Source organism: Gasterosteus aculeatus, chromosome 18 (genome assembly GCF_964276395.1).
Source record: "Gasterosteus aculeatus chromosome 18, fGasAcu3.hap1.1, whole genome shotgun sequence".
NCBI classification, from domain to species: Eukaryota; Metazoa; Chordata; class Actinopteri; order Perciformes; family Gasterosteidae; genus Gasterosteus; species Gasterosteus aculeatus.
Genome location: NC_135706.1, coordinates 14,892,143 through 14,915,465, shown reverse-complemented (window position 1 = coordinate 14,915,465; position 23,323 = coordinate 14,892,143). Strand labels below are relative to the sequence as shown.

The following is a 23,323-nucleotide window of genomic DNA, read 5'->3' as shown; positions in this document are numbered from 1 at the left end:
TCAAAAATGGCTCATAGGAGTAATAATTGGGTGCAGAACAATCAATAGAAGCAATCGGATCGCCTGGTGTCTAAATCAGTGAAACGCCCTGTCAGCAGTTAAAGCAGACGTGTCTGCAGAGAGATTTCAGAAGCATTTCCCTTCATGACGAAAGGAGCAATGACGTCTCAAGCTTATTTTCAGGGTTTTTTGATTATTTATAAGCTTCAGTGATTTAATGAATAACTTTCCAGTGTTTCCTTAACTTGTTTTATTTTGTCAAGATTCCCAATAGATCTTGTTTCATAATAGATAAAAGAGAACTTCAAACTTCAAATCGAAGTGACTGAATATTTGACTTCCATTTCCACGTCACCTTATATTACTTTGAATAAGTAAACCAGGCCTGAAGAGCTCAACGTTTTTATGTGTTATTGAAAAGCTAAACACACGTTTAGTACTTTAAAGATCAGACCAAGTAAATCTATTTAGGCAGAGTTAACGGTCTTATTGTCATATCTTGATTTATCAGAATATACACTCGCCCCAAAATGTCTTGAAATGAACGCTCTGAATGTTTATTTATTTGCGAAATGAATATATAATATATTGTTATTTCTTACTATCAATCGATTAGTACAAAGAGTAAAGCCTGCATCCATAAAGTCAGTGATTCGCTTATTACAAATATGGGGCGTTCCCTTCAAGGATTCTGATTGGTCTGGCGTCATCATGGGGCGTGGTCGACCTACAGGAAAGACACGTGTCCCTTCAAACACAAGGCTATCAGAATAAATGATGATAATGTTACAACTTGAATGTAGATGATAATTCAAGTATTTTAGATAAAGTCTTACAGTGCGAGACATTCTTCTGTTAGAAGAAGAAAAAAAGATTAGCTATTCAGCATTTGATTGGTGGATTTAATGCTTCATCATCTCACACAAAATGACAATCACCTTAACTCCAGCCAATTTGCACACAGTCTAAAAGAACAAATGGGCCATAATGCGTTCAAAAGATACGACCCGACCGTCCAATCAGCGGAGAGAACCCCGATTGTTCCCCAAACATCCGGCATGCAGCCTTCAGACTGCGGGCAGCGCTCTCTCTCTCTCTCCTTTCCGTAATCCCATTAAATCAATTAGGTACTAAAACCAGAGCGATCGTTGATGTGACCACGAGGCCGCTGCAGCTACAGATCAGCTGGTGGCAGCAGGAGGAGCACAGTCACCACCTCCTCACACCTCCACAGCCCGTGCGCCGCCGCGAGGAGCGGTCTTTATTTTTGCACACTCCTCACTCACTTCTTTCTGCAGACCCCCCCCCCCCAATCCCACCCCAACGACCCCCCCAGCAGGATGGCTGGCGACGGGGCCACGATCAAGAGCCGCATCCGGAATCTGCTGCTGCGATCCCCGTCAGCCAAGCAGAGGAAGAGCCGGGAGAGCCTCGGCAGACAGGTACCCGCGGGGATCCATTGCGGATGTTGCACATTGATTATCGATCCAAAAGTCATCAGAAAGAGGCCGAAAATGCGATATTTACTGAGAGATCAACACGCTAAATTGCACTCAAGGAGGGCAAGTTAACACCTCGCAATAAGGGAGCTTTTAGTGTAACCAATGTGTTGATTGTCGTGGATAAACTTTAGTGATGTCAGACTAGTTGTCATCCAACTTCATCTGTCATCCAACGAGAAATTATAAACTACAGATCGAATTTTCGAAAACCAGGATTTGCTCTGATTATTGTATTTATGATGTATGATGATAACACGTTAAGCATAAAGGAGTTGGGTTGGTCATCAATCTGCTTCACATTATTCACATTATGGTAAATCGGAAACTACGCACACATTTAAATTACTCCAGACTAATTAATTGCCTTCAGAATTCCTCAAACAGACACATGGCATCTTTAGTGATATTTTACATCTCTTTTTACGTCTCTCACACATTAAACAATAATATTATCTACAATATATTTCAAGCGTCTGGTCTGCTGAGCCTCGTCAATGCTGAATATAATAGTTTGTCACAGAGAGAAAACACCTAAAGCAGTTTAGGTGCAGACATGGACGAATCATTAATTCATCTGCACAGTGAGATGCAGTAAAAGGTATTTACCTCTCAAAGTGTTGTAAGCATTACGGAAGGCCTGTTTACAAAAAATCTAAAAAGTATAATGAAAGTCAGTGTTTTTGAAAATATTACAGCAGAATGAAAGAGGACACGTATGTCGATCCCGATCGTTTTCACGTATTGCAACCAAATCAGTCAATTTGTGTGTTTGACTCATTGACGACGGTCCTCAGATCAATAGCCGCGCTCATGGAGTCCAGCATTCATCCCTCCGTCAACCCGCTCGCTACTTCCACGTCTCTGTGATCAAACCCATAAAAACCAACCTGTGTGTCTGTGCAGGTGATTTTGGAGAAGGTGCTCGGAATCACAGCTTCAGGAAACAGCGGTCTGACCTGTGACCCCCGATCCGGACTGGTCGCGTATCCTGCAGGGTAAGAGGAAAGCGAGAGAGGCCACGTCTCTGCATCCTTATCTTTGTTATCTGACCTTTGACCTCTCAACACCCCCCCCCCCCCCTTGTATCTGCCTCACGCTGCCGTTTAGTGTGCAAATTTGCACGTGTGTGTGTTGGCTCGGCGCTACCTCAGGGGAACTGAGGAGGAGAACTCTGTGGGCTTTCTCAACAGAGGACCTCCAAGGCCTCTTTTGATCCTCTCCCCGGGGGGGGGTCGCTTCCTCTTGACCGTGTCGGGGATGTGAAGAGCGTTGTGCGGTATTGTTAATTCTGTGCAGACTGAGACTCTGGCAGCAGAATGAGAGGAATGCGAGCTGCAGGTTGGAGGATTTTCGATCCAGACTGTGAAAACGCAAACAATGCACTGAGGCTCTTTTGTTTCCTTCTCAAATCTACTGACAAAGCCGTATTAATCCGAAGAAGGTCGATGGCTGTGTACAGTGTGTCAGTGAAGGCTGCGTGTGTGTTTGTGTGCTGCATTTCTCTGCACATAATGTGGCCTTGTGTGTGCGTGTGTGTGTGTGTGTGTGTGCTCAGTTCTGCCGTTTCAGTTTTTTATTATTGTCTAACTGACACCAGGCAGGTTCTCTCAAACAAGTGGTGAAAAGGACGTTTCCTTAGTAGGAAACAACACGGCGTTAAATGAATATGGAAACTAAGGTGTATATTAAAGGCGGTGAACCACAGGGGGGCTAAATTTATGCCGAATAACATCAACACACCATGAAGCAAGACTTTCAAAATAATGTAAAATCAAAATGTTGTCAAACAACGGTAGGTCAATATTTTTTAAGGTTTAGTTTGATTTCCTCCTTTTACATAGTTTCTTGCTAGCCGATTAGCTTAGCTTTAGCCTTAAACACTGTACACTGGGGACACAGCTGGCTTGTCCTGCCTTGTTCCAATGTACGTCGGTTTACAAACGCGACCTACCGGGTTCTCTAAAGTTAGCGAACTAACGGGTTCTATCCAACCGTGTGAATTGCGCAGTTACCGTTAAACAGAACCGGGCTAGCTAGCTGTTTACAGCCTTTATGCTAGCTAAGCTAACCGGCCACAGCCTTGGATTTAGCTAACGTTAGCGCACCGATGTGTCTCCCAAAATCGTGAAGTGTTCCTTCAAAATGTATTAATTTCACTTTCAAATGTGGTCGCTCACTGTTTTATAATTTTAATATTTTGTGTTGTTGGTTCATTTTAAACCACCTTATGTGGACCGTCAAAGTAAACAAAAACATTAGAAATACAACATCTAGATAAGACCGCACATAAATAAGTACAATGTTATTGTCTTTCTTGCTGTAATTGTATCAATAAGACGTTAATTCTTAGGGAAATTAGGAGATTTGCATTACCTCTGGACATTAGAGTTTAAAAGGTCACAGTTTATAATCTGTAGGTATGATGCATGATACCAGTATGGACTTTGCAGAAGCAGTTCAATCAACGACTGTTTGCATCTTCTGCAAATACGCAGAATAGAATATTATCAAAAACATTTCAAAGTTGTTTTTCAAGATTAAATCACCCCCTCATTAGAAGGCAAAAAACAAATCTCACATGGTGAGTTCTGATTCTGTTTTTTTCCGTGTAGGTGTGTGGTGGTTTTGCTGAACCCCCAAAAAAAGAGACAGCACCACATCATCAACACATCAAGGTGAGTTGAACACAAACACAATCTGCAGTCAGACGTCAAAGTGTCAAAACGTCCGTCACGCTGGGCCGTCTCCATCGATTCTTCTTTCACTTTTCACAGAAAGACCATCACGTCTCTGTCCTTCTCGCCCGACGGCAAGTACCTGGTCACGGGAGAGGTGAGTCTACCCGCTACGGTGGCATGGTGCTGTCATGTTGAGCCAAGGCGCTTAATCCGCCCCGGCCAATCGAAGCCGCTTAAAGACCTGCGCTTAAGTGGATGAGGACGCGGTGGTTGCCATGGCGGCAGAGGCTGAAGTTCAAAAGACCAAATGCGATGAGGAAAGTCCGTTTGATTCAATTTAAAAGGAACCAAATTCCAGATTTTGTAGCCTGGCCATTTTTACAGAAAATATTTTTTATGACTACTGAAAATATAACATTACAGGTCAGCAACCTTCTGTCTCCTTTTGTATGCAGCTCAGTCTTTAGTTTAATGTCATCCATTGTTCAGTATCCAAGCTGCTTTTCTCCTCACCTTCCTCATGATTATGACCTTTGAAAGGTCGCTCTGCCGCTTTAAACAAATAGCCCGCTGACCCTTTGATCCCGGAGCGAGAGAATACTGCGAGCAGGTCAAACCGTATACAGCGAGCAGAGGACGGAGAGGAGAGGACCAGCAGATGAATACTCTAGAAAGAATATAGACAACAAAACAATACAACGCTTAACCAAAAGAAGCATCCCCCCTTATTCTTAAACAACAATTTCTCCGCCCCTTTCACCAGAGCGGACACCTGCCGGCGGTGAGACTTTGGGACGTGGAAGAGCGAAGACAGGTGGCGGAGCTCCATGAGCACAAATATGGCGTCTCCTGCGTGGCTTTCTCCCCCAACAGCAAGTTCATTGTCAGCGTGGGGAACCAGCACGACATGATGGTCACGGTCTGGGTGTGGAAGGTACGCCTCGCGCGCTTCATGTCAAAGGAATACTTCAACATCTTGTAGGGAATTGGCGCTGCTTGTAGAGCTGCAACGCGGTTTGGGGTTTCTGCGTAGTTCGGCAGAAAAAGGATTTCAACCGTCACAAAGCAACTGCAGGTTCATCAAAAGTCCTCTTTTCCCCGCAGAAAGACGTTGTCGTGGCTGCCAACAAGGTGTCCAGTAAGGTGACAGGTGTGTCTTTCTCTGAGGACAGCTCCTACTTCGTAACCGCGGGGAACAGACACGTCAAGTTCTGGTATCTGGACCACTGCCTGGCCAGCAAGGTGAATCGCTTACGTCTTCCATGAACTTTGCTTCCAGAAGAACCTTTTTGACACTGTGAAAATCTCCGTTGCGGCTTCCCAGGCCAGCGCCCCCGTCCCGCTGCTGGGCCGCTCGGGGCTGCTGGGGGAGCTGAGGAACAACTTCTTCTGCGATGTGGCCTGTGGGCAGGGCTCCACCTCTGACTCCACCTTCTGCATCACCTCCTCGGGCCTGCTGTGCGAGTTCAACGGCGAGAGGATGCTGGACAAGTGGGTGGACCTGCGGGTGAGTGGCTCACAGGAAGCATCCAACAGTTGATTTGGGCTCTTTAGCTGCCAATGAATTATTAATCCCACACTGGGGCGATGGGGAGGATATTGATCGGGCCTCGTCATTCCACCTAAGTGACATCGTTTCGGCTGGCCGGTCCCTGCCTAAAGCCCGCTACGTATTCTTTTTCAGCGTCGGGTGGATTTAGGTTGGGTTTTTAGAGCCTTCATGCTAAGCTAAGCAAACAACTCCCGCCTTTAGCTCTAGAAAGTCGTATCGATCCTCTTGCTGGCAAGAAAGTTAAAGAACAAAACATGTTAATGTCGACATTTTTTGTTTTTTGAGTACCGTTGAAATAGTTTGTGCTAATCACGTAGATTGGATCCTTTCTTCAGTACTACTTGGAGTTAAAATGACAGAACCATAGTTTTGCTGCCAACTCTTCCTTTAAGATTGACAATAATAAGCCTGGATTGAGAACAAAATTCAGATTTCCTACTTTGAAAGGCCATAAATGCTACAGGTGCTTTTTATAAAAAAATTTATTGATTAAGTAGCTGCCTACGGGCGTTAAATCAACAGTAAATGGTCGTTGTGCAGCTGTGTGTGTGTTTAATCAAGACCATCGTGGTGCGTACGTTGGACGTATTCCAATAAAAACACATTTATTTCCGACCTCAACCTTTGGTAACCTCCGCCGTAACTTCACGATGAAACCTCAGTGGATGCGTCTTCTCAGGCCTTCACCCACCTCCACTGTGGGCCGAGTCCTCACTTGTGAGCGTCGTGTGTGTGTGTGCATTGAGTGGCGTGTTGTTCTCTGTTGTCCCGCCGTGCAGACGAGCGCGGCCCAGTCTCTGTCTCTGTCCGAGGACACGATCTTCTGCGGCTGCGCCGACGGGACGGTGCGGGCCTTCAGCAGCGCCGACCTTCACTTCGCCTGCACGCTGCCGCGGCCGCACCCGCTCGGCTGCGACGTCGCGGCCGTCACGGAGCCCGGGTGAGGAAGGAACACGGCCACAGTCTAAATAACCTCTTTATCATGCACCGCGTGTACATTTCTCTGTGTTTTTGAGCAAAACTGCTGGTTAAATTATTCAGGAAGCCGCCTCTGTTCCTCGAAATGTATCACTATTTTTAGAAAAAACATCTGTTGCTGAAACTCAATTATCTTTCAACCTCATTCCCATCAGCCACCTGTTCTCCGCCAAGGCGTGCGGCCGTTACCCGGACGTCGTTGCGGTCACCTTTGACCCCGTCAGCCAGTGGCTCAGCTGCGTCTACGACGACCACAGTCTGTACGTGTGGGACGTGAGCGACGTCAACAGGGTGGGGAAGGTGCACTCTGCCCTCTTCCACGCCGCCTCAGTCGGGGACCTGGAGGTAAACAAGGGAATGATACACACCTCTGTGACCTGTGCGACCTCTGTGAGCGATGCGTGCAGGCTAACCTCGTTCAATAACTACACCACTGAGTGTTGCATCGACCGGGCTACTCACTCAATACCAGCCAAGAGCCAAAATAGGGCGGCTTCGTTGGGAAGTAAAAGACAATTCTGATCCTCTGCATTATAGATTAAACGTTTATTTCCATTCATGAGGATTCCTTATTTATCCAACGTTATGACAACATTCATTTGAAATAAAAACATAATTATTACATCCTCTTATTGCAACATCCATGTTCCCCTGAAATCACCTTCTCCCTTCTCCTCCTCAGATGTTCCCAGATGTTCCCGGAGAATCCGGTTTGTCCACTGGTGCGTTCCTCAGCTGCTCCGCTGATAACACCATCAGACTGTGGCGCTCGGACGACAGGACGCGAGCTCCTTTTCGCTCGCGCAACATCCTCAGCAGCGTGAGTTCACCCGGGAGGAAAAACGCTCACCGGCTTCAGGAGCGCACAAATCCTCTTCCTGATGGGCCGCGTCTCTTCTCCGCGCAGGATCTCCTGAACATAATCTACGTAGACGGGAACACCGGCGCTTTGCAGGATCCAGAATGTTGGACCAACATGAACGCGGACAAACAAGGGGACGGACAGACGGCAGAGAGCAGGACCGGCATCAGGACCATCTGCGTCAGTCCGGACGGCAGACACCTGGCGTCCGGGGATCGCAGCGGGACGCTGAGGTAGGACGGCACGGCTCAAACGCACACTGGCCGAGTGGAGCTCCATCAGTGTTTTCATTCACTCCCTGCAGGGTCCACGATCTCAGGAGCTTGGCGGAGATCCTGAAGGTGGAGTCCCACGACGCCGAGATCCTCTGCCTCCAGTTCAGCAAACCGGAAACAGGTGAGCGCGCGGCGAGGCTCGTGGCGGGAAGGTTTTTCCGCGCGTCGGGTTTGCGCGATTTTGTGCGATTGACGTTGTCTCGTCGCCGTCAGGTGTGAAGCTGCTGGCCACAGCCGGCAGGGACCGCCTGATCCACGTCTTGGATGCCGAGGACGACTACGCTCTGCTACAGACTCTGGATGAGCACTCTGCGACCGTAACAGCCGTCCGCTTTGCCGGTGAGCGAGTCTCCGCTTGCTCCTCGCTTTCACCTCCAGTCACTCGCACTCTTTCACGTCGCTCGCAGCTGTGCTTGTTCAGCTGATGGATGGCTTTGCAGGCTTGCATCATTTTGGATTTATTATGCCTGTCATCTGTCATCACGTCTCTAGACCTTTTCCTTAAATTGCATTTGTAACTGACTGATGCAGACTTATTAACTTATTTTAAATATGTCTTTGTTTCACAGCCACTGACAACAAGGTGAGGCTGATCAGCTGTGGAGCCGACAAGAGCATCTATTTTCGCACTGCACTCAAGGTAAGACGGAGGAGGACGCAATCCGTCAGCTCCCGCCGTCTAATGGATAATAATATAATATCTAATGGACACATGTTTTATTTAGGGTTTCTTGTTGTGTAATGATTGATTTGGCGTTTAGCGGAGAGTTAGAAGGGTCATTCTCACTCTCACATCCGTACACTTAATATATAGCTGGAGCCATTTACCTGGTTAGCATAGCACAAAGACTTAAAATGGATGGAAACCGCTGGCTTGGCTCATTCTTGTTTTCCTGCTGCATTATTTTGCTCCAGAGGAACAATCTGAGGAAGCGGCAGAGAATACAAAAATTAATTTACAATTATTTCTGACTAGGTGACTCGTTGAGGCGGCAATTGTGGTTCATCGGTCTCTGCTGCTTCATGAACTATTAATCCTTTGATTCTTCACACTAAACAAACAGCAACACAATCTTGTTTCCTTCTGTTTGTGGAAAACAACTCAACGGCGTCTACTTTTTGCTTGTGTACTTCCCTCTTGATGCCTTCAGGGTCACTGGGAAAACTCACTCTGTAGACGGAGTTGTATAACAACATTCCTCGCAGACTTAAGACCCGATTCAGGCCACGGCAGCGACTCAATAAGTTCTGTACAGCACAATGAATAGTAAACAATGGCTTGTTAGTCTCATTCATGGAGCGTTTTAGAAACAGGCCCGTTTTCCCCCCGAGGAACCCAAATGAATCTCCTGTGCTGTCAGTTATCGGGCTCTGTGTTTTCGCCGGTCTAATTGAACCATAATTGTCTTTTTTGATCATGAAACATGGCCTAAACGTCAAAACGTATTTACTGTCTGACATTAATACCCGATGTCTTGCGTTTCATGCATTTTAAGCTGAACAACCTCGTGTTTATTATCCGCTTTAAACAAAGTCAAGGGAAGTCTGCTGTTTTCTACAGTAACAAGCTGAGGTCTCCCCCTACGAATACCGAGACGTCCACGCAGACATCGCAGGCTTTAAGGCGACTGAGTAGTGAGCAGCCGGTGTCATGCACGCTATTACCGGACACGGTAATCCTAGAGAGCGCCATTAGATGGGAGATCGCGGCGTGGTTTCGACCGCGGGCCTCCACAAAGTGGAGTGACTATAAGGACGACTGTGAGGCCGCGCGGAGACACGAGACAAGCAACAGGCGTCATCGCAAAAATCCCTTCTTCTCTCAGTGTGAACCTGCAGCAGCGGGAAGGAGACTCTGCGTGTGTTGAAGTGCAAATCGCTTCAGGCTGTTCTGTGATCCCGCCTCCATCAAGCTGCTCAAGTCTTAATACGGAGTCTTACAGACGCCATGCGCATTTATGCTCTTTAATTCAGCAGGTTCTGTTTTTTTAAGGACTGTAGCTCCGAGCTCGAGACCCCCCCCCCCCCCTCGCTCTGCAGGGTTTTCTCAACTGTTCTGTTTGTTTCACAGACCGAGCGAGGAACAGAGTTCAGGCGTTCGCACCACATGGTGAGGAAGAGCACGCCGTGCGACATGGATGTAGACCCCACCTGCAAGTACGCTGCTGTCGGCTGTCAGGACCGCTGCATCAGGTGTGTGTGTGTGTGTGTGTGTGTGTGTATGTGTTTTCGTGTGCGATGGGGGGGGAAAAAACTCATTTCCCTTCCTTCCGACTGCAGGGTTTTCAACATCAGCAGTGGCAAGCAGAAGAAGATCTACAAGGGCTCACTGAGTGAGGACGGCAGTCTGCTCAAGGTGACCGTTGCCTCCATCATCTCCCCCCCATATATATATATATATATATATAGTGAGTGTGTATACATATATATATAAATATATATACTCAGTATCGACACTGTCCTTTTCCCCCGGTAGGTTCAGCTTGATCCGTCGGGTCAATACGTGGCCACCAGCTGCTCCGATAAAAACATCAGCATCTTTGACTTCCACACTGGAGAGTGTGTGGCCACCATGGACGGACACTCTGGTAACAGGAGACACACACGCACACACACACACACACATCTCGACTACGCTTTGGGTTTGGTGGATTTGCAGCTCGTCCTGGTGACGATGTGTAGCAGTGATACTTGTTGCCTGGTGAGGTTGGAAGAAGTTATACTCACCGCGAGGCTCGGCAAAGGTACCAGTGTCAGACACACAAAACAATAACTAGCTTGGCCACATGTTGTGTTTTGCAGAGATCGTCACTGGGATGAAGTTCACCAACGACTGCCAGCATCTGATTTCCGTGTCGGGGGACAGGTGAGAAACGGACCTGTGTGCCGTCCCGCCCGCTGCTGCTACTCCAGATCCCCACAAATCGTAATATTATTTCTACGTTGTATTTCTGAAAAGACAACGAGCATTAGCTCTGTGTTTAAAACGATAGACCCGTGAGACCAAATATGAGCAGCGTGCTGGAATAAAACCACTAGATAACCGGGAGTTGGGCCGCAAATGAAACTCATTCTCGCTCTCTGCGGTCGGAGGAAATGAAGGGGGGGGGGTGTATTTGGAGACTCCTTCCTCAATAGTCGAGCTGAAATGAAATGTTGAATTTTTAATGCCTGAATGGGTTTTATCTACCAGCTGTATCTTTGTGTGGCGACTCGCTCCGGAGCTGACAGCCCGCATGAGCGAGAGGCTCAGCGAGCTCCTACAGCACCCGAACGCACCGCCCTGCAGGGCCGCCGGTCTCAGGTGGCGCTCGCGCACACACACACACACACACACACACACACACACACACACACACACACACACACACACACGAAGGTTTGTACTCTGTACCTGATGAACCCTCACGAGACGGAACACTCGCGCTCACCCTTTTCATGGCGTCTCTAGGAGAGAGGCGCACGACGCCCCCACGCCGGGCGGCCCGTCCTCCGACAGCGACCTCGAGCGCGAGGAGGACGGGGCAGAGGACGACGACCCGGAAGACGCCGCGGCCGACGCTTCCTCCGACAGCAGCAGCAGCAGCCGCGGCGAGGAGGACGCAGGTACGGCTGCAGTGAGCGTCACCTTTTATTCTCTCTGCGCCGGCGGGCGGCTTCATCAAAGCGGCGTCATTTCATTTCTGAGGCTTCTGATTCTTGTGCTCTTTGACGCTACAGGTGGATCTGATGAAGGACGAGACTGGGAGCTGGCAAAGGTTGGTGCTTTTTATTTAGTGGCAAACTCGGCTTCTATTCCTTTCTGCCTCTTGGTATTCCCATAGAAATATACGCAGATATGAATAATGGCTTCACAGTGGGAAGAATGTTTTAATTATGATTTAATTCTACGGACATTCCATTGATTGATGAAGCACCAAACATAAATACACAATGCCTCCCTTTTAGTTCAGGTCCTGACAAATACGTTATTGCGAGTTATTAGTAACAGCGTGTAATAATAATCAGTACAGGCTTCACGCGTGTAGGATGGAAAGCTGCTCCAGTCTACTGTCTATCATATTAATCCGTCAGCTCTTCAGGAGGACTAAAGTGGCTTAAGGATCTCGGGCTTCACTCCACATGGGATTAAATCCTCTCTGAATTACCGGGGGGGAGAAATTAGTCTTAAAAGTGATGAAAATATGTGAATTCTCTAGTGTGGGAATTTAAAACTAGATCACATCTGGGTAGAAGCCGATACTTTTAACGCTTGTCAACTTTAATTTCCAGAACTGTTTTGACGTTTTTAATCCTGCACGCCGCAAACAACCGCGGCGGGAGGCGTTATGGCCCCCCTGGACTAGTCGAACTGATAGGAGGTCACAGGTCGAGGTCACGCGACGCTGAACTTCTAGTTCCTTTTATATCTAAGTGGCGGCTCATTGTGTCAAAACCTCCTTTCTTCAGCGCGCATCCGTCACCCAGGACCCACCCGACTCCTCCAAGCGCCCTCGCAGGCGCTGGTCCCATCGCATGGCCCCTCTGGAGCTGATGGTGAAATCCATGCTGGACCTCAGGCAGCTGGAGACCTTTGCGCCCAAGAAAAGACCCAGAGAGAGACAAAGCACGTCCAGCCTGCAGGAGGCCGCGGTATGCACGAGTCCCCGTCCGGGTCCCAGTACGAGGATCCGATCGTGCCGCTAAGTCACCTCTTTTCTCTGCAGCCGCACTCGGAGGAGCGACCCGCGTGGCATCGGGCCCGACCGCGTGGCGACTGGCTGCCCTGGCACCCGTCGGAGGGCATCGGGAGGGGCGACGACGGAGACGTGCTGTACCCCGAGGAGGGCGAGCGCCACTCGAGTCAGCAGGGCGGGTAAATCCCCCGCGCAGCGTACATGCTTTCACTCCGGGAACAAAAGAGCTTTTCTATTCTCGGTTTCAGTCCGCCCGCGTCCCTCATTGTCCCCCCCACCCCCTCTCCCACTTTTCATACGCCAGTGATTACACGGTGAAGGAGCAGCGCTGCAGGACGCGAGCGAGCCGCAGGGAGAGCAAGGAAAGCCGCAGCCCGGACAGCGCTCGCTCGCTGGGCTACGGCAGCAGGGACTCCAGCCCCGAGCGGCCCCCGCGCGGTGAGATCCCAAATAAACAGATATATGACATAAAACAGACATACGACACCATCCATCAATAGGTTATTGCACTTAGCTGGAATGAAAACAAAGGCACAAAAAGTGAGCATTGGTATTTAACGTCTTATTGTGAAATCATCAGGAAATACACAGTGATGGACGTTGATGCTTCTCTCTACCCAAAATTCAATTAGGCTCTAATTAGTTTTATTTGCTGAAATCATTACACATTGCTGCCTTCAGTGGATGCTTAGCTTAATTCTTTCTCTATTCTGCGTTAAGCTTGAATGAAGCAGACTATTGTTTAAGGAATTATTTTAATAGATGCCAAAGTTACCTTTTTTTTTTTTTATCTGTCCACCGCTCTGTTTTAAGTTACACATATTTATACATATCGCACATACGTTTGTCAAGTGCTGGATTTAAAAAATGAAAAGCCACCAATTCACATGACGGCCATGATATCTCTTCAAGTTACAGAAAAGCCGGTTCCCGTCGAGAGGGATTTAAGCACAGAGAGGCTGGGATTTTCCATCAGTTTCAGACCTGATAGAAATATGTGAAATGATGCCACTGCATAAGCCGCCGTGTCCCGGCTGGTCATTTGTGAGGGATTATTTGCTACCTGCCTGCTGTGTGCAGTGGATGTATGACGGTTTCAGGGAGGGTTGTTTCACTCAGGCCTTCTTGTCTTTTACCTCACGACTGTGCAGACGTGGAGTCCCTGAGCCCCGGCAGCTCTGATGAGGAGCCCGATGAGGGGGAGGAAGATGAGCGCGGGGCGGAAGTGACGAGTCTGGACCGCGCTCTGAGGACGGTCACTGAAACCGCTGACGATGGCGAGGAAGATTTCCTCAAGCACAACTTTGAGACGCCGAATGAGAGCTGCAGCACGGGTAAGAGGAGAGGCCAAACGCTCAAGCGCCGCCTGGATTTACCTTAATTCCCCGAATGACGAGCGTTCCCTAAATGACCTCCCATGCAAACGACATTGATTGGTCTTTCAGTTTCTCTTTCCTCCTCTCTTCTCTTTGCCACGGCCTCTTATTTCCCTCCTTGTTTTTCTTCTCCCGCGCTTGACGTCTGTCCACAGCCGAGCAGAGCAGAGTCCCTCGGCTCAGTATGTCTTCACGCTTCCTGGCCAGAGGACACAATGACAGGTACCGTTGACCAGTGTGGATTCACAGCTATAATTACAAACCCATGTGGAATCACGCACACTGCTCCGCTAAACCATCTGTGGACCCTCCCGATCGAGCCCAGCTGTCAGTCTTAGATGATGTTGTTATCGGTTGGAGTAATCCCGTGTCGGTAGGACGGGTTTTTTCCGTTGTTGTGCTTGTTTACTTATACTTACTTACGTATCATCAATAATTGTGCAGCAAGACATTTAACGATCTTTTAAGGAAACATGACAAGGGGGAGACCCCATTTCTGCGCGCTAAATATGATGCGCCGGCATGCAGCCGGCTAGCTTAGCTTAGCACAAAGAGTGGAAACAGTGAAACGCCACCAATGCTCGCTAATTCAGTTGTTGTACATCATTTGTTAAACTTGCACAGAAATCGAAAACTTCAGTGGGGGAGTACTTCTCGACTAGCTCCTTAATGCCGTATCTGCTGGTTGCCTGGCAACGCCAAGAAATAACGATATAATGACATGTTCCTTTTTATACTCTCATGCATGTGCAGACTGAGAATGTAGCTACAACCTGCCGCTATTTAGCAGTTTATTGGTGGAGCTGCTTAGCTACAAGGCTAGCGCTTTAAGCTAAGCTAGCCGGCTAGTGCCATGCTACTTCATGCAGTATTTACTATTCTTACTCTCTTGGCAAGAAAGGAAATAAGCATAGTTCGAAAAACGTGGAACTATTCTCTCAACTCATCATGTAACTTTGAACATTGTGCATTTGCTTCACCGCGTAGAACGCCTCTTTTTGCCAAAGCGCCCGGAAAAGAGCCGTGCAGCCGCTCGGCTAAGCCCCCTGTGTCGAAAGTGCGGCCCTTAATGGAAGATAACCGGAGCGGAAACCCAGCGGACAGGGTCCCGGTGTCCCCTGGCCGGGTCGAAGGGCCAAAGTAAGAAGACGGAGAAAAAGAAAACACAAATCGTCAGATATGAAGTTCTGTCTTGTGTTTGCCGTCCGTGTGCCTGATGCATCGTGTCCGAGGTGATAAAGCTGCCGCGTTGCCTCCCAGCAGGCGAGATGCTGCAGACAGAGACTGTGCTGCCGCGAAGAAGGCGAAGACGACGCGGACCCACCTGTGGAGGACGTCCAACGCGCCATCCAAAGCGCCGCTGTCCAAATCTCACTCTGTCCAGAACCTGTCCTCAGAATGTACGTCTCATCTCTGCATCGAGAGCGCATTTAAACATAATTTGCATTGATCCTTCTGTGAAATATTCAAAATAACTTGACATGACACATGTTTGCCTTTTTATATTCTATTGCTTCACAAACAAATGTCCACTTGTATGTTCTTCCCCAGCTCTCCACTCCCCCGTGACCTCTAGTGACCGGAGGGAACCACGCAGGAGACCTCAGCAGCTTTCCCTGTTCCACGACGCTCCCCACCCTTCCTTCCACTTTTCCTCACCCTCCAACGGTTCCTCCCAATCCCCCGACTCCCCCCTGCCGTGGGAGAGCCCCAAGCTCCGGCCCCACTCCTACATGAACCCCACGGCCAGCTCCATGGCCAAAAGCAGCCGCTCCACCTCGCTGGGAGACGTCATCCAGCCGGGCTCTCCGCCCTGCTCCCCCCTCTTCCACCGGGGCAGGAGGTCGTCGGTGGAGCCGGAGGTCGAACCGCCGTCCCTCTCATCGCGTCCCGCACCGAGCAGTCCCCCCCGGACTCCTCCCCGTCCCCCGGCCGCGGTTTCCCCCTCTCCCAACAGGCCGCCCTCACGCATCCCGCTGCCCAAACAGCAGCTCAGCCCTCGCCGCAGCCTCTGCCTGGAGGAGATGGCGAGCTCAGGCTGCCCCGGCGGAGGGCAGGCGGCCGCGGACGTCGCGCCCACGCCGGTAAACAGAGGTGAGACGTCCAGCCGTAGACGAGGAAACCCCTCAAACTCGGCGTGTGACCGCATGTCCGTCTCGTTGTCCGCAGCGCCGGGCAGGCATCGCTCTTTGGATCCTTCTTTCCTGAGTTCACTCCCCGTGAGGCAGAAGAGAGACTCCGTTTCCGACAGGTACTTTTCTTCTTCTTCTTCTACATTCAGCTGCAGGAGGTTTTCATAACTCACACACACCATCTTCCCAGTGCCGGAGCCAAAGAGTGCCCTCTGCTGCCCGAACAGACCAGCACGTCCAGCGCTGATCCCCAGCCAGGTCCGGCCGCCCCCGGCGCCGCCCTGCTCAACTTGTCCGTCGCTGCCGTCTCCCCCCTCCGTCACCGGCCCAAGCCCGTCTGTCATCAAGCGTGTGTCTCTGGGCCCCCCCACTCGGAGGACGTGGGTGAGTCCACAGTCTTTGCAGTGTGCTGTTGTGCTGCTTTTGTTTGAAAACTGAAAATTGAAATCTGAACTCATTACTAGTCTCTGCCGATTTGTTTGGTCACTTAAAGGTGTAAAGGTGTCTAATAGAGTTCAAATACTGAGATGAAGCTGTTCCCGCTGTCCTGTGGATAAACAGATGTCCCTTCCTCTCCGTTTGAGGACTCAGAAACCATAAACGCCATTAAATGCCATCCTGTCCACATTTATACCTACAACTGTGTTTATCCGGAGGATGTAAACTGTGAAATCCTTTTCACGCGGACGCCCACTCTGTGGCTTTGTGCTGCAGCCTTTTTTCTTTCTCTATAGCTTCTCTTCTGCAGGTTTCTCCCTGTTGTTTTCGACGTTATTCCACCTTTCGCTCGGCATTTACCGCGTGCCGCGCCGGCTCAATAACTGTGTGTCCGCGTGCAGCCGCTGTGCACGATGTGCGTCTTTGTGACCTCTCTGATTCGCAACAGGCAGCACCGTACTTGAAAGAGGCCTCTCTCTCTCTCTCTCTCTCCCTCCCTGCAGATCCCTCCATCACCTTGGAAACTTGTCGGCAGGCTGTTACGGAGCTTCGCAACAGCCTGAAGAAAACCGCGATGTTCTACTCTACGGTCTGTGTGTGTGTCTGTGTGTGTGTGTGTGTGTGTGATCACATCCACTACTCTCATATCCCTCTTATCGTCATAGATACACGACAGACATTACTGCTGTTATATTTCTCCCTTTACATTTAGTTTTAATGCACCATTTGTCTCAGGTCATTTAACTTTTGGAGGTTGTTCACTTTAATAGACAAAAGGAAGCAGTTCTTCCAGAAATGGAGGAAAATCGACACAAAGAAGTTATTGAAAACCAGTTGTGTGTTTTGAGTTGAGCAAAAGGACGACAATATTTAGCTCCAACATTGCTGCTTCTCTAATGTCAGAACGTACTGTTATTAATTGTCTGGTGAAAATAACTGACCGACTCCCTGCTGATGAAAACAATAGTTTGTTGCCACATATTTTCATTTGTATTCTGTGATTTCAGTGTCCTCTTCCAGGTGCACACATGGAGTTTCATTTATATCCTCGTCTGTTTGTCACATCAACTTCTTCATTGAATCCAGGTCCTTCAAAGCGACCGGCGGCTTGGTGAGGACCAGCAGGAAATGAGGAGCATTCTGTCCGAGGCCCTGGTCGCCGTCAAGGCCGAGCTGGACTCGCTGCCTCACCCCGCCCGGGTGGACCCAGGGGTCAAAGGTGAAGGGGAAAACACCCGGGCTCTGCTGGAGCAGTACGCTGAGCTGCTGCTGAGGTCTGTGGAGAGGAGACTAGAGAGCAAGACCTGAGCACGATTTATTCCATGCGCACACACGCATGATATTTGCACGGAGATCTTTGGAACTTTATTCACGGACTGAATGGAGAAAACATGTGAAAGACATGAATGCTGAGCATTATGCACTGAAACCCAGTAGAGGTTGCCTCATTGTTTTGTGTTGTCACAGCTCTTTGTCTGGTTTTTTTCTGCACTTTTTTAAAATCAGCTTTCGTGAAGGTAATGAAATATAATTATTATGAAGGGAGACACCAGAAGGTCGAATGAAGTTACACCGAGAGGACTTCCAAACAGCCAGTAGTGAGGACACAAATGCTAAATATGTCCTTCGGGTGGCGTTCCACAAAGTCACATTTTTATGCTCTCGGGTGAAATTAATGTGCTCAGCTATTTGTAACAATTCATGATTATTTTGCGAGAATATATATTTTTTTACAATTGAATACTTTTGAATACAATCTGAATTGTGCTAATGGTGTTTAATTACAGATTTCTTTAGCTGAAGCTAGTTCCTTTATGTGTATATAATAAGCAGTATTTTTTAACGTTGCTTCTGTATGTTTTCGTAGTGAGAATTTCAATGTTCTACTGGGACTTTATTTTTCAATAAACAATGAAAACGTGTGACCAGATATTTGATACCTTTTATTTATTTGAGAAGAAGTAAAATCCCTCATTGTTTAGTATTTTTAGTTAGTAGCAATTTAATATAGAAAATATTGTTATAATATTGTTGTGTCCAAACATTTCCGTAGCGTACGCAGAGCTATGTGTGTATTAAACGGTATTAGCGCTTTGGAGGAATTAGCATATTAAAGAATGAACTCCGCTCGTGTCTTAATTATCTTTACATCACATACCGACACGTCTGTTAGCATCATGATAAACTAGGTTTAGTTCCTGCAGCTTACACAATCACATTGTGTCCTACGCAAGTGTCTCCACGTTGACGCAGGTGAGGACGACGTCGTGCAGGATGTTGATTCTGTCCACCTGGTTGAGCTCTCGGACTCGGTGTCTGAACTCAAACAGCGGGATGTTGTTCACCGCCACCCTGAACGTCTCCTGAGTGCAGAGGATCTTCATCTGGAACAGAGCACACGGCGATCATCGGGGCGCCGACCGGGGGGGAGACAAAGACGCGCCATTTATTCGTGATTTCATGTCGGAGGAGTCGTTCCACAGAGTTAAAATTTATCGTATGATAGGGATCAAATAGCAGCACCCAATTGAACCCGGCTCCTTAAAAGCTACACAGATTGAAGGTCTATGAACCCATTTGTTATTGACACGCAGACAGAATCAGCCCTCCGGATTAGTTATTAGTTGTTTCTGATGTTATTGAGCAACACGACACCCCCACTGACCTCCAGGAGTCCTCCTGCTGTGCAGCAGTTCCCTTACCTAGGACCCGCCCCTTCCATCTTTTCCAAACGTTAGCCTTAACCATGAGAAAGTGACCCGGAGTCAGTCGCCAACTATGAAAGTCCTCCCGCGAGGAACGCACAACACCACAGCAACAACAATCAGCGGCTCGTGTTTACGTGTTGGATTAATAGCGGACGGTGACGCTCACAGTCGAGGTGACTCCAAATGAGCGAGGCAGCTGACGTTATCGCCCGATTCCTCTTCCTCGCACTCACCTCAAACGGGCTGCCGAGGGCGAAGGGGAAGGGCCCCTTCAGGTCCCTCTCCTCGGCACCCCAGCGCTCTCCCAGTTTGTGGTTGCGGACCAACACCTGCTTGCCCCCCTCGCTGAAGCGGGGGTTGATGTGGAAGGCGATGTCGTTGCCTCTCAGAAAGTTCACGGTGAACCTGGGGGGCGGTTTGACACATCATATAAACAACTGAACTGCAAACGACATGGACTTTGAAAGAACGTGAAGTTGAAAGGCAATGGTTCTTAACCGGGCTCACATTTTAGCGTTGGGTTTGACGTGGCCCAGGATGGTCATCATCATCTTGTCGTAGACGCCTCGGGCGAGGTTCAGGTTGTACGGAACACTCTGAAGAGCCGGAGCGGGAGAACAGCGTTAACGTATCACGCGCAACGACCAGTGCCTTCTATTCTAAGTCCGATTTGACTCACAAGAGGTCCAGATGTGGGCGGAAGCCAGTGTGGAGGCAGGACAGCTGGATTCTGTCCCGGCCACCCGGACTGACCCGGGTTGTAAGGCCAGCCGGGGTGGCCGGGCCACAGCTGCACGTTCGGGCGGCTGCTGGTGCCAGGAGCCGGGCCCGGGACCGGGTGTGGAGTCGGAGTCGGAGCTGGAGTCGGAGCTGGGGCTTGTACTGGAATCGGAGCCGGCGGCAGGGCAGGCTGGGGCTGTAATGGTTGGTACTGGGCAGGCTGGGGCTGTAATGGTTGGTACTGGGCAGGCTGGGGCTGTGTTGGTTGGTACTGGGCAGGCTGGGGCTGTGTTGGTTGGTACTGGGCAGGCTGGTAAAGGGCTGGCTGGGGCTGAGGAGGCTGATATTGGGGAGGCTGGTACTGGGCAGGCTGGTATTGGGGAGGCTGGTACTGGGCAGGCTGGTATTGGGGAGGCTGGTACTGGGGTGGTTGGTACTGGGGAGGCTGGCACTGGGTTCCTTGCCAGCAGGGCTGCACCGGAGCCGGAGCTGCCACTTGAGCCGGGGCCGCGGTCGTGACAGGTGCGGGGCCCGGAAACGAACTCGGCGCCCCGACGGAGGTCGTGACCGGTTGCGTCCCAGTCCAGCACGGCGTGTTCGGCTGGCCGGTCCAGCACGGCGTGGGCTGGGCGGGCTGCCCCGGCCACGCGGGCGAGGCGGCTTCAGACTGCGGCGTGCTGGGCCAGAGGCCGTTAGCCTGAGGGGAGGAGCCAGAGGACGGGCAACCGCCACACAGAGCGTCAGCGTGCTGAGAAGGAGGCGAGGAGGAGGAGGAGGAGGAGGTGGAGGGAGATGATAATCAAAAACGTTTTCCCAGTGCTCATTTAGGGAGTCACTGTCTCGAGGAGTACAAGGCCAGAGGAAAAGCAGAACGTGTCAACCAGGCAGACGCAGGTCGGATAAGGATGAGATTTAGAGACACACCAAGCACCACGCTTTGTTCCTTATGTTCACATCATGTTAGAAGACCACACATTGCATGTGATCGGATCTTGTGTTGCGGCGAGAGGACCTGCTCCTCCTCGACGCCAGTTTGGGGACAATAGAAATCTGTTCTGTATCTGACAAATACGTCTACCAGAACGAGAGACGTTGTTTGGCTGAATTAGTACAGAATAACCCCAAAACGGGCCTCCAATTTTGTTCACGATCTTTCAATTTGGTGACCCCCGACGTGATTGGTTGACCTGGACAAAGAAAGACGGGGACGTCCGCTCGCCGAAAGGACCGGCGGCGTGGTTCAGCATTGACAACAAGGGCGCCCACAGACATAAGCAGACAACCTTTTGCTCTAAATGAATAAAATGTCTGTAATTGGTTGAATCTAAAAGAGAGGAGGGGAGGGGTGGGGAGAAGGGTCGGGGTCAGGGGTCAGAACAGAGATGCGAGGAAGAGAGAGCGTGGACAGGATGGAGGACACCAACTTGCAGTTCGTCGCCGTTTGACTCAAGCAGAACAAATTCAAGCAAAACAAATTCAAGCGTTTTAGTTTAGATGGAAGAATGTGGAGGAAATTACTGCAGTGATTCTTACCGGTGTGGAGATCTGAGATGAGGTGCTCACATCCATGCTGCCTGCCAGAAGAACAACAAGTGCGCTTTTATTTATTGTAGAGCTTCTTTTTATAACAGACACTCAGAATAGAACAAAGCCAAACTAGATCTCTGGGAAAATGGAGATCTGGTGCTTGAAACAAACCCCTCCAGGCAGCTAAGAACTTAGTTATTTTGGTGACCAGCAGAGGACTCTACAGCAAGTCTCATCACCGGAGAGGAGCATTGGATGATTGTCTCTGAATGAATAACTGAAGCTCACTGAATGCCGTGGAATGCCCTGATTTAATTATGGCGTCATGCAGGAGCACAATGTATTGATTGAGGCATTCATCAATGGCACATGTGCACTCAGAGCGGAATGTAACAATGGTGAATAATATAGATATCTGTTCTTGTGACTGCAAATTCAATTACTGTTGGCTAATGATCCATCAACCTCCGTTCTGTTATCAGCCAGAAACAACAAGTTTGATAAATAAGCGATAAATAAATCACATTGTCGTCTTGTTAACATGGTCAATCAACTCACAGTAATCAAACGGACAATTTCTACATTTAAATCGATTTTCTCTGACTCATTTGATGCACCACTGCACAAGCGTTCCTCCACACCAGGGCGCTAACCAGCAGTGCCTCTTTTCCAAGAGCTGGTGAACCTTCTAGACTTTGACTTCTGCTTTTTAACGATCAGGATTATGAAGCATTTTGCATTCTTTGCTCACCTGTTCTGCGGTTGGGTCCTCAGGTGCACTCGGGGGCTGCAGGCCGCAGGCGCAGAATCAGTCGGCTTGTGGCCGAGCGTGTCGGACACGCTCTCTTATAGCCGCGAAAACCCTCCCCCCCCCTCACCGCCCCGGAGAGACACCACACCCTCTCACGTCACGCAGCGCATCCAAATAACACACAACGGGTAATGTGTTAGCGGGTTCGGTTTTACATATGAATGTACTTCTGTTTATGTTGCCTCTTCTTTGGCGTTAACTTGTGGAGTCTTGCAGTCTAAGAAGAAGGAGAAGGTGGAACAGCTCTTCGAGGCCCGGAAAGAAAATATCATAACATTTTGTAAAAAGGTTCTATTCTTTGCTGCAGCACAATGGCGTGCCTGCATGCCGATGTGGTTCCCTGCCCCCGTGGAGCGGTCATGGGACGGTCCCGTCAACGCCACGCACAGTAACGCAATTACGGCAGATAGACGACCGAGTCAGGACTCGCTGCTGTTTTCTCGCCAAGTGACTCACGGCGACCTGCAGCTGCGGGGGTCACGCGTGGCCTCTCTCGGGTTCGGTCACCGATCTTCCTTCTGCTTCATGACGTCTCTGGATGATTGTTGGGTTGCTGTGTCTCAGCTGCAACGACGTTCAAGTTCTGGTTCCCGGAACTTTAAACGACCCAACGACTTTAAAGGCGACGACGCGCGACTCTGACGTGTGTGGATTGACGCGGCTGCACCGCTTGTCCTCTCGCCGTTATTGGATCAGCGATCATCCGAGCTGAACCAGAAATGGCAGAAAGACTAAATGATCCTCCAAGAATCCAGCAGCTGACATTTATGCAACTGGTTCCTTAACTGAGAGAGAATGAAAAGCATCTTATATATATATATATAAATATACTCCTAATATTAACCATAACCTCAACCCTAAACCTGGATTTATCTTCACTCCAACCCTTAAAACAAGCCATTGCTTCAAATGCGATCGGCCCCAGATTGTCCCCCCAAAGAACGTGAGTCCCCACAGTGCGAATGTGTCATCAGATTGATGTCCCCACAAGATGAAACACACACACACACACACACACACATTGATTGCCCGAGCGTCAGGAGGCCAGCTGTGGCTCGCAGTGCTGCACATTAGTTGAGGGTGCGGCC

At 49.4% G+C, this 23,323-nt stretch overlaps 2 protein-coding genes across 8 annotated transcripts; one reads left to right on the top strand and one right to left on the bottom strand.

Moving 5' to 3' along the window:
• Positions 1-829: 829 nt before the first annotated feature.
• Positions 830-18,389, top strand: LOC120807788 (mitogen-activated protein kinase-binding protein 1-like). 3 transcript variants are annotated; one of them, XM_040160161.2, is made up of 33 exons: positions 830-1,442; positions 2,406-2,497; positions 4,115-4,177; positions 4,277-4,334; positions 4,944-5,114; positions 5,285-5,422; positions 5,505-5,687; positions 6,512-6,672; positions 6,866-7,055; positions 7,393-7,530; positions 7,618-7,805; positions 7,877-7,968; positions 8,061-8,186; positions 8,417-8,487; positions 9,919-10,040; positions 10,128-10,203; positions 10,324-10,435; positions 10,650-10,713; positions 11,041-11,151; positions 11,299-11,453; positions 11,568-11,605; positions 12,297-12,479; positions 12,554-12,702; positions 12,828-12,961; positions 13,675-13,857; positions 14,055-14,121; positions 14,887-15,039; positions 15,163-15,299; positions 15,451-15,993; positions 16,069-16,150; positions 16,222-16,415; positions 16,973-17,058; positions 17,556-18,389. In XM_040160161.2, the coding sequence occupies exons 1-33, from the start codon at positions 1,341-1,343 to the stop codon at positions 17,775-17,777; spliced, it is 4,584 nt and encodes a 1,527-aa protein (XP_040016095.2). In that variant the 5' UTR covers positions 830-1,340; the 3' UTR covers positions 17,778-18,389. The 3 variants fall into 3 exon arrangements, with proteins under 3 accessions (XP_040016095.2, XP_077949716.1, XP_077949717.1); XM_078093590.1 differs by having other exon boundaries at positions 15,160-15,299; XM_078093591.1 differs by lacking the exons at positions 830-1,442; positions 2,406-2,497 and adding an exon at positions 3,064-3,294 and having other exon boundaries at positions 15,160-15,299.
• Positions 18,390-18,399: 10 nt separating this feature from the next.
• LOC120807790 (uncharacterized) lies at positions 18,400-22,272 on the bottom strand. Of its 5 annotated transcripts, none has more exons than XM_078093594.1 (7): positions 22,176-22,272; positions 21,431-21,471; positions 19,857-20,594; positions 19,685-19,773; positions 19,411-19,582; positions 19,135-19,208; positions 18,400-18,853 (listed from the first exon to the last, which is right to left on the bottom strand). In XM_078093594.1, exons 2-7 carry the CDS (start codon positions 21,464-21,466, stop codon positions 18,850-18,852), a joined length of 1,113 nt encoding a protein of 370 aa, XP_077949720.1. In that variant the 5' UTR covers positions 21,467-21,471; positions 22,176-22,272; the 3' UTR covers positions 18,400-18,849. The 5 variants fall into 5 exon arrangements, with proteins under 5 accessions (XP_077949720.1, XP_040016097.2, XP_040016098.2 ...); XM_078093593.1 differs by having other exon boundaries at positions 18,644-18,853; positions 19,172-19,208; positions 19,857-20,645; XM_040160165.2 differs by having other exon boundaries at positions 18,736-18,853; positions 19,857-20,645.
• Positions 22,273-23,323: the final 1,051 nt, after the last annotated feature.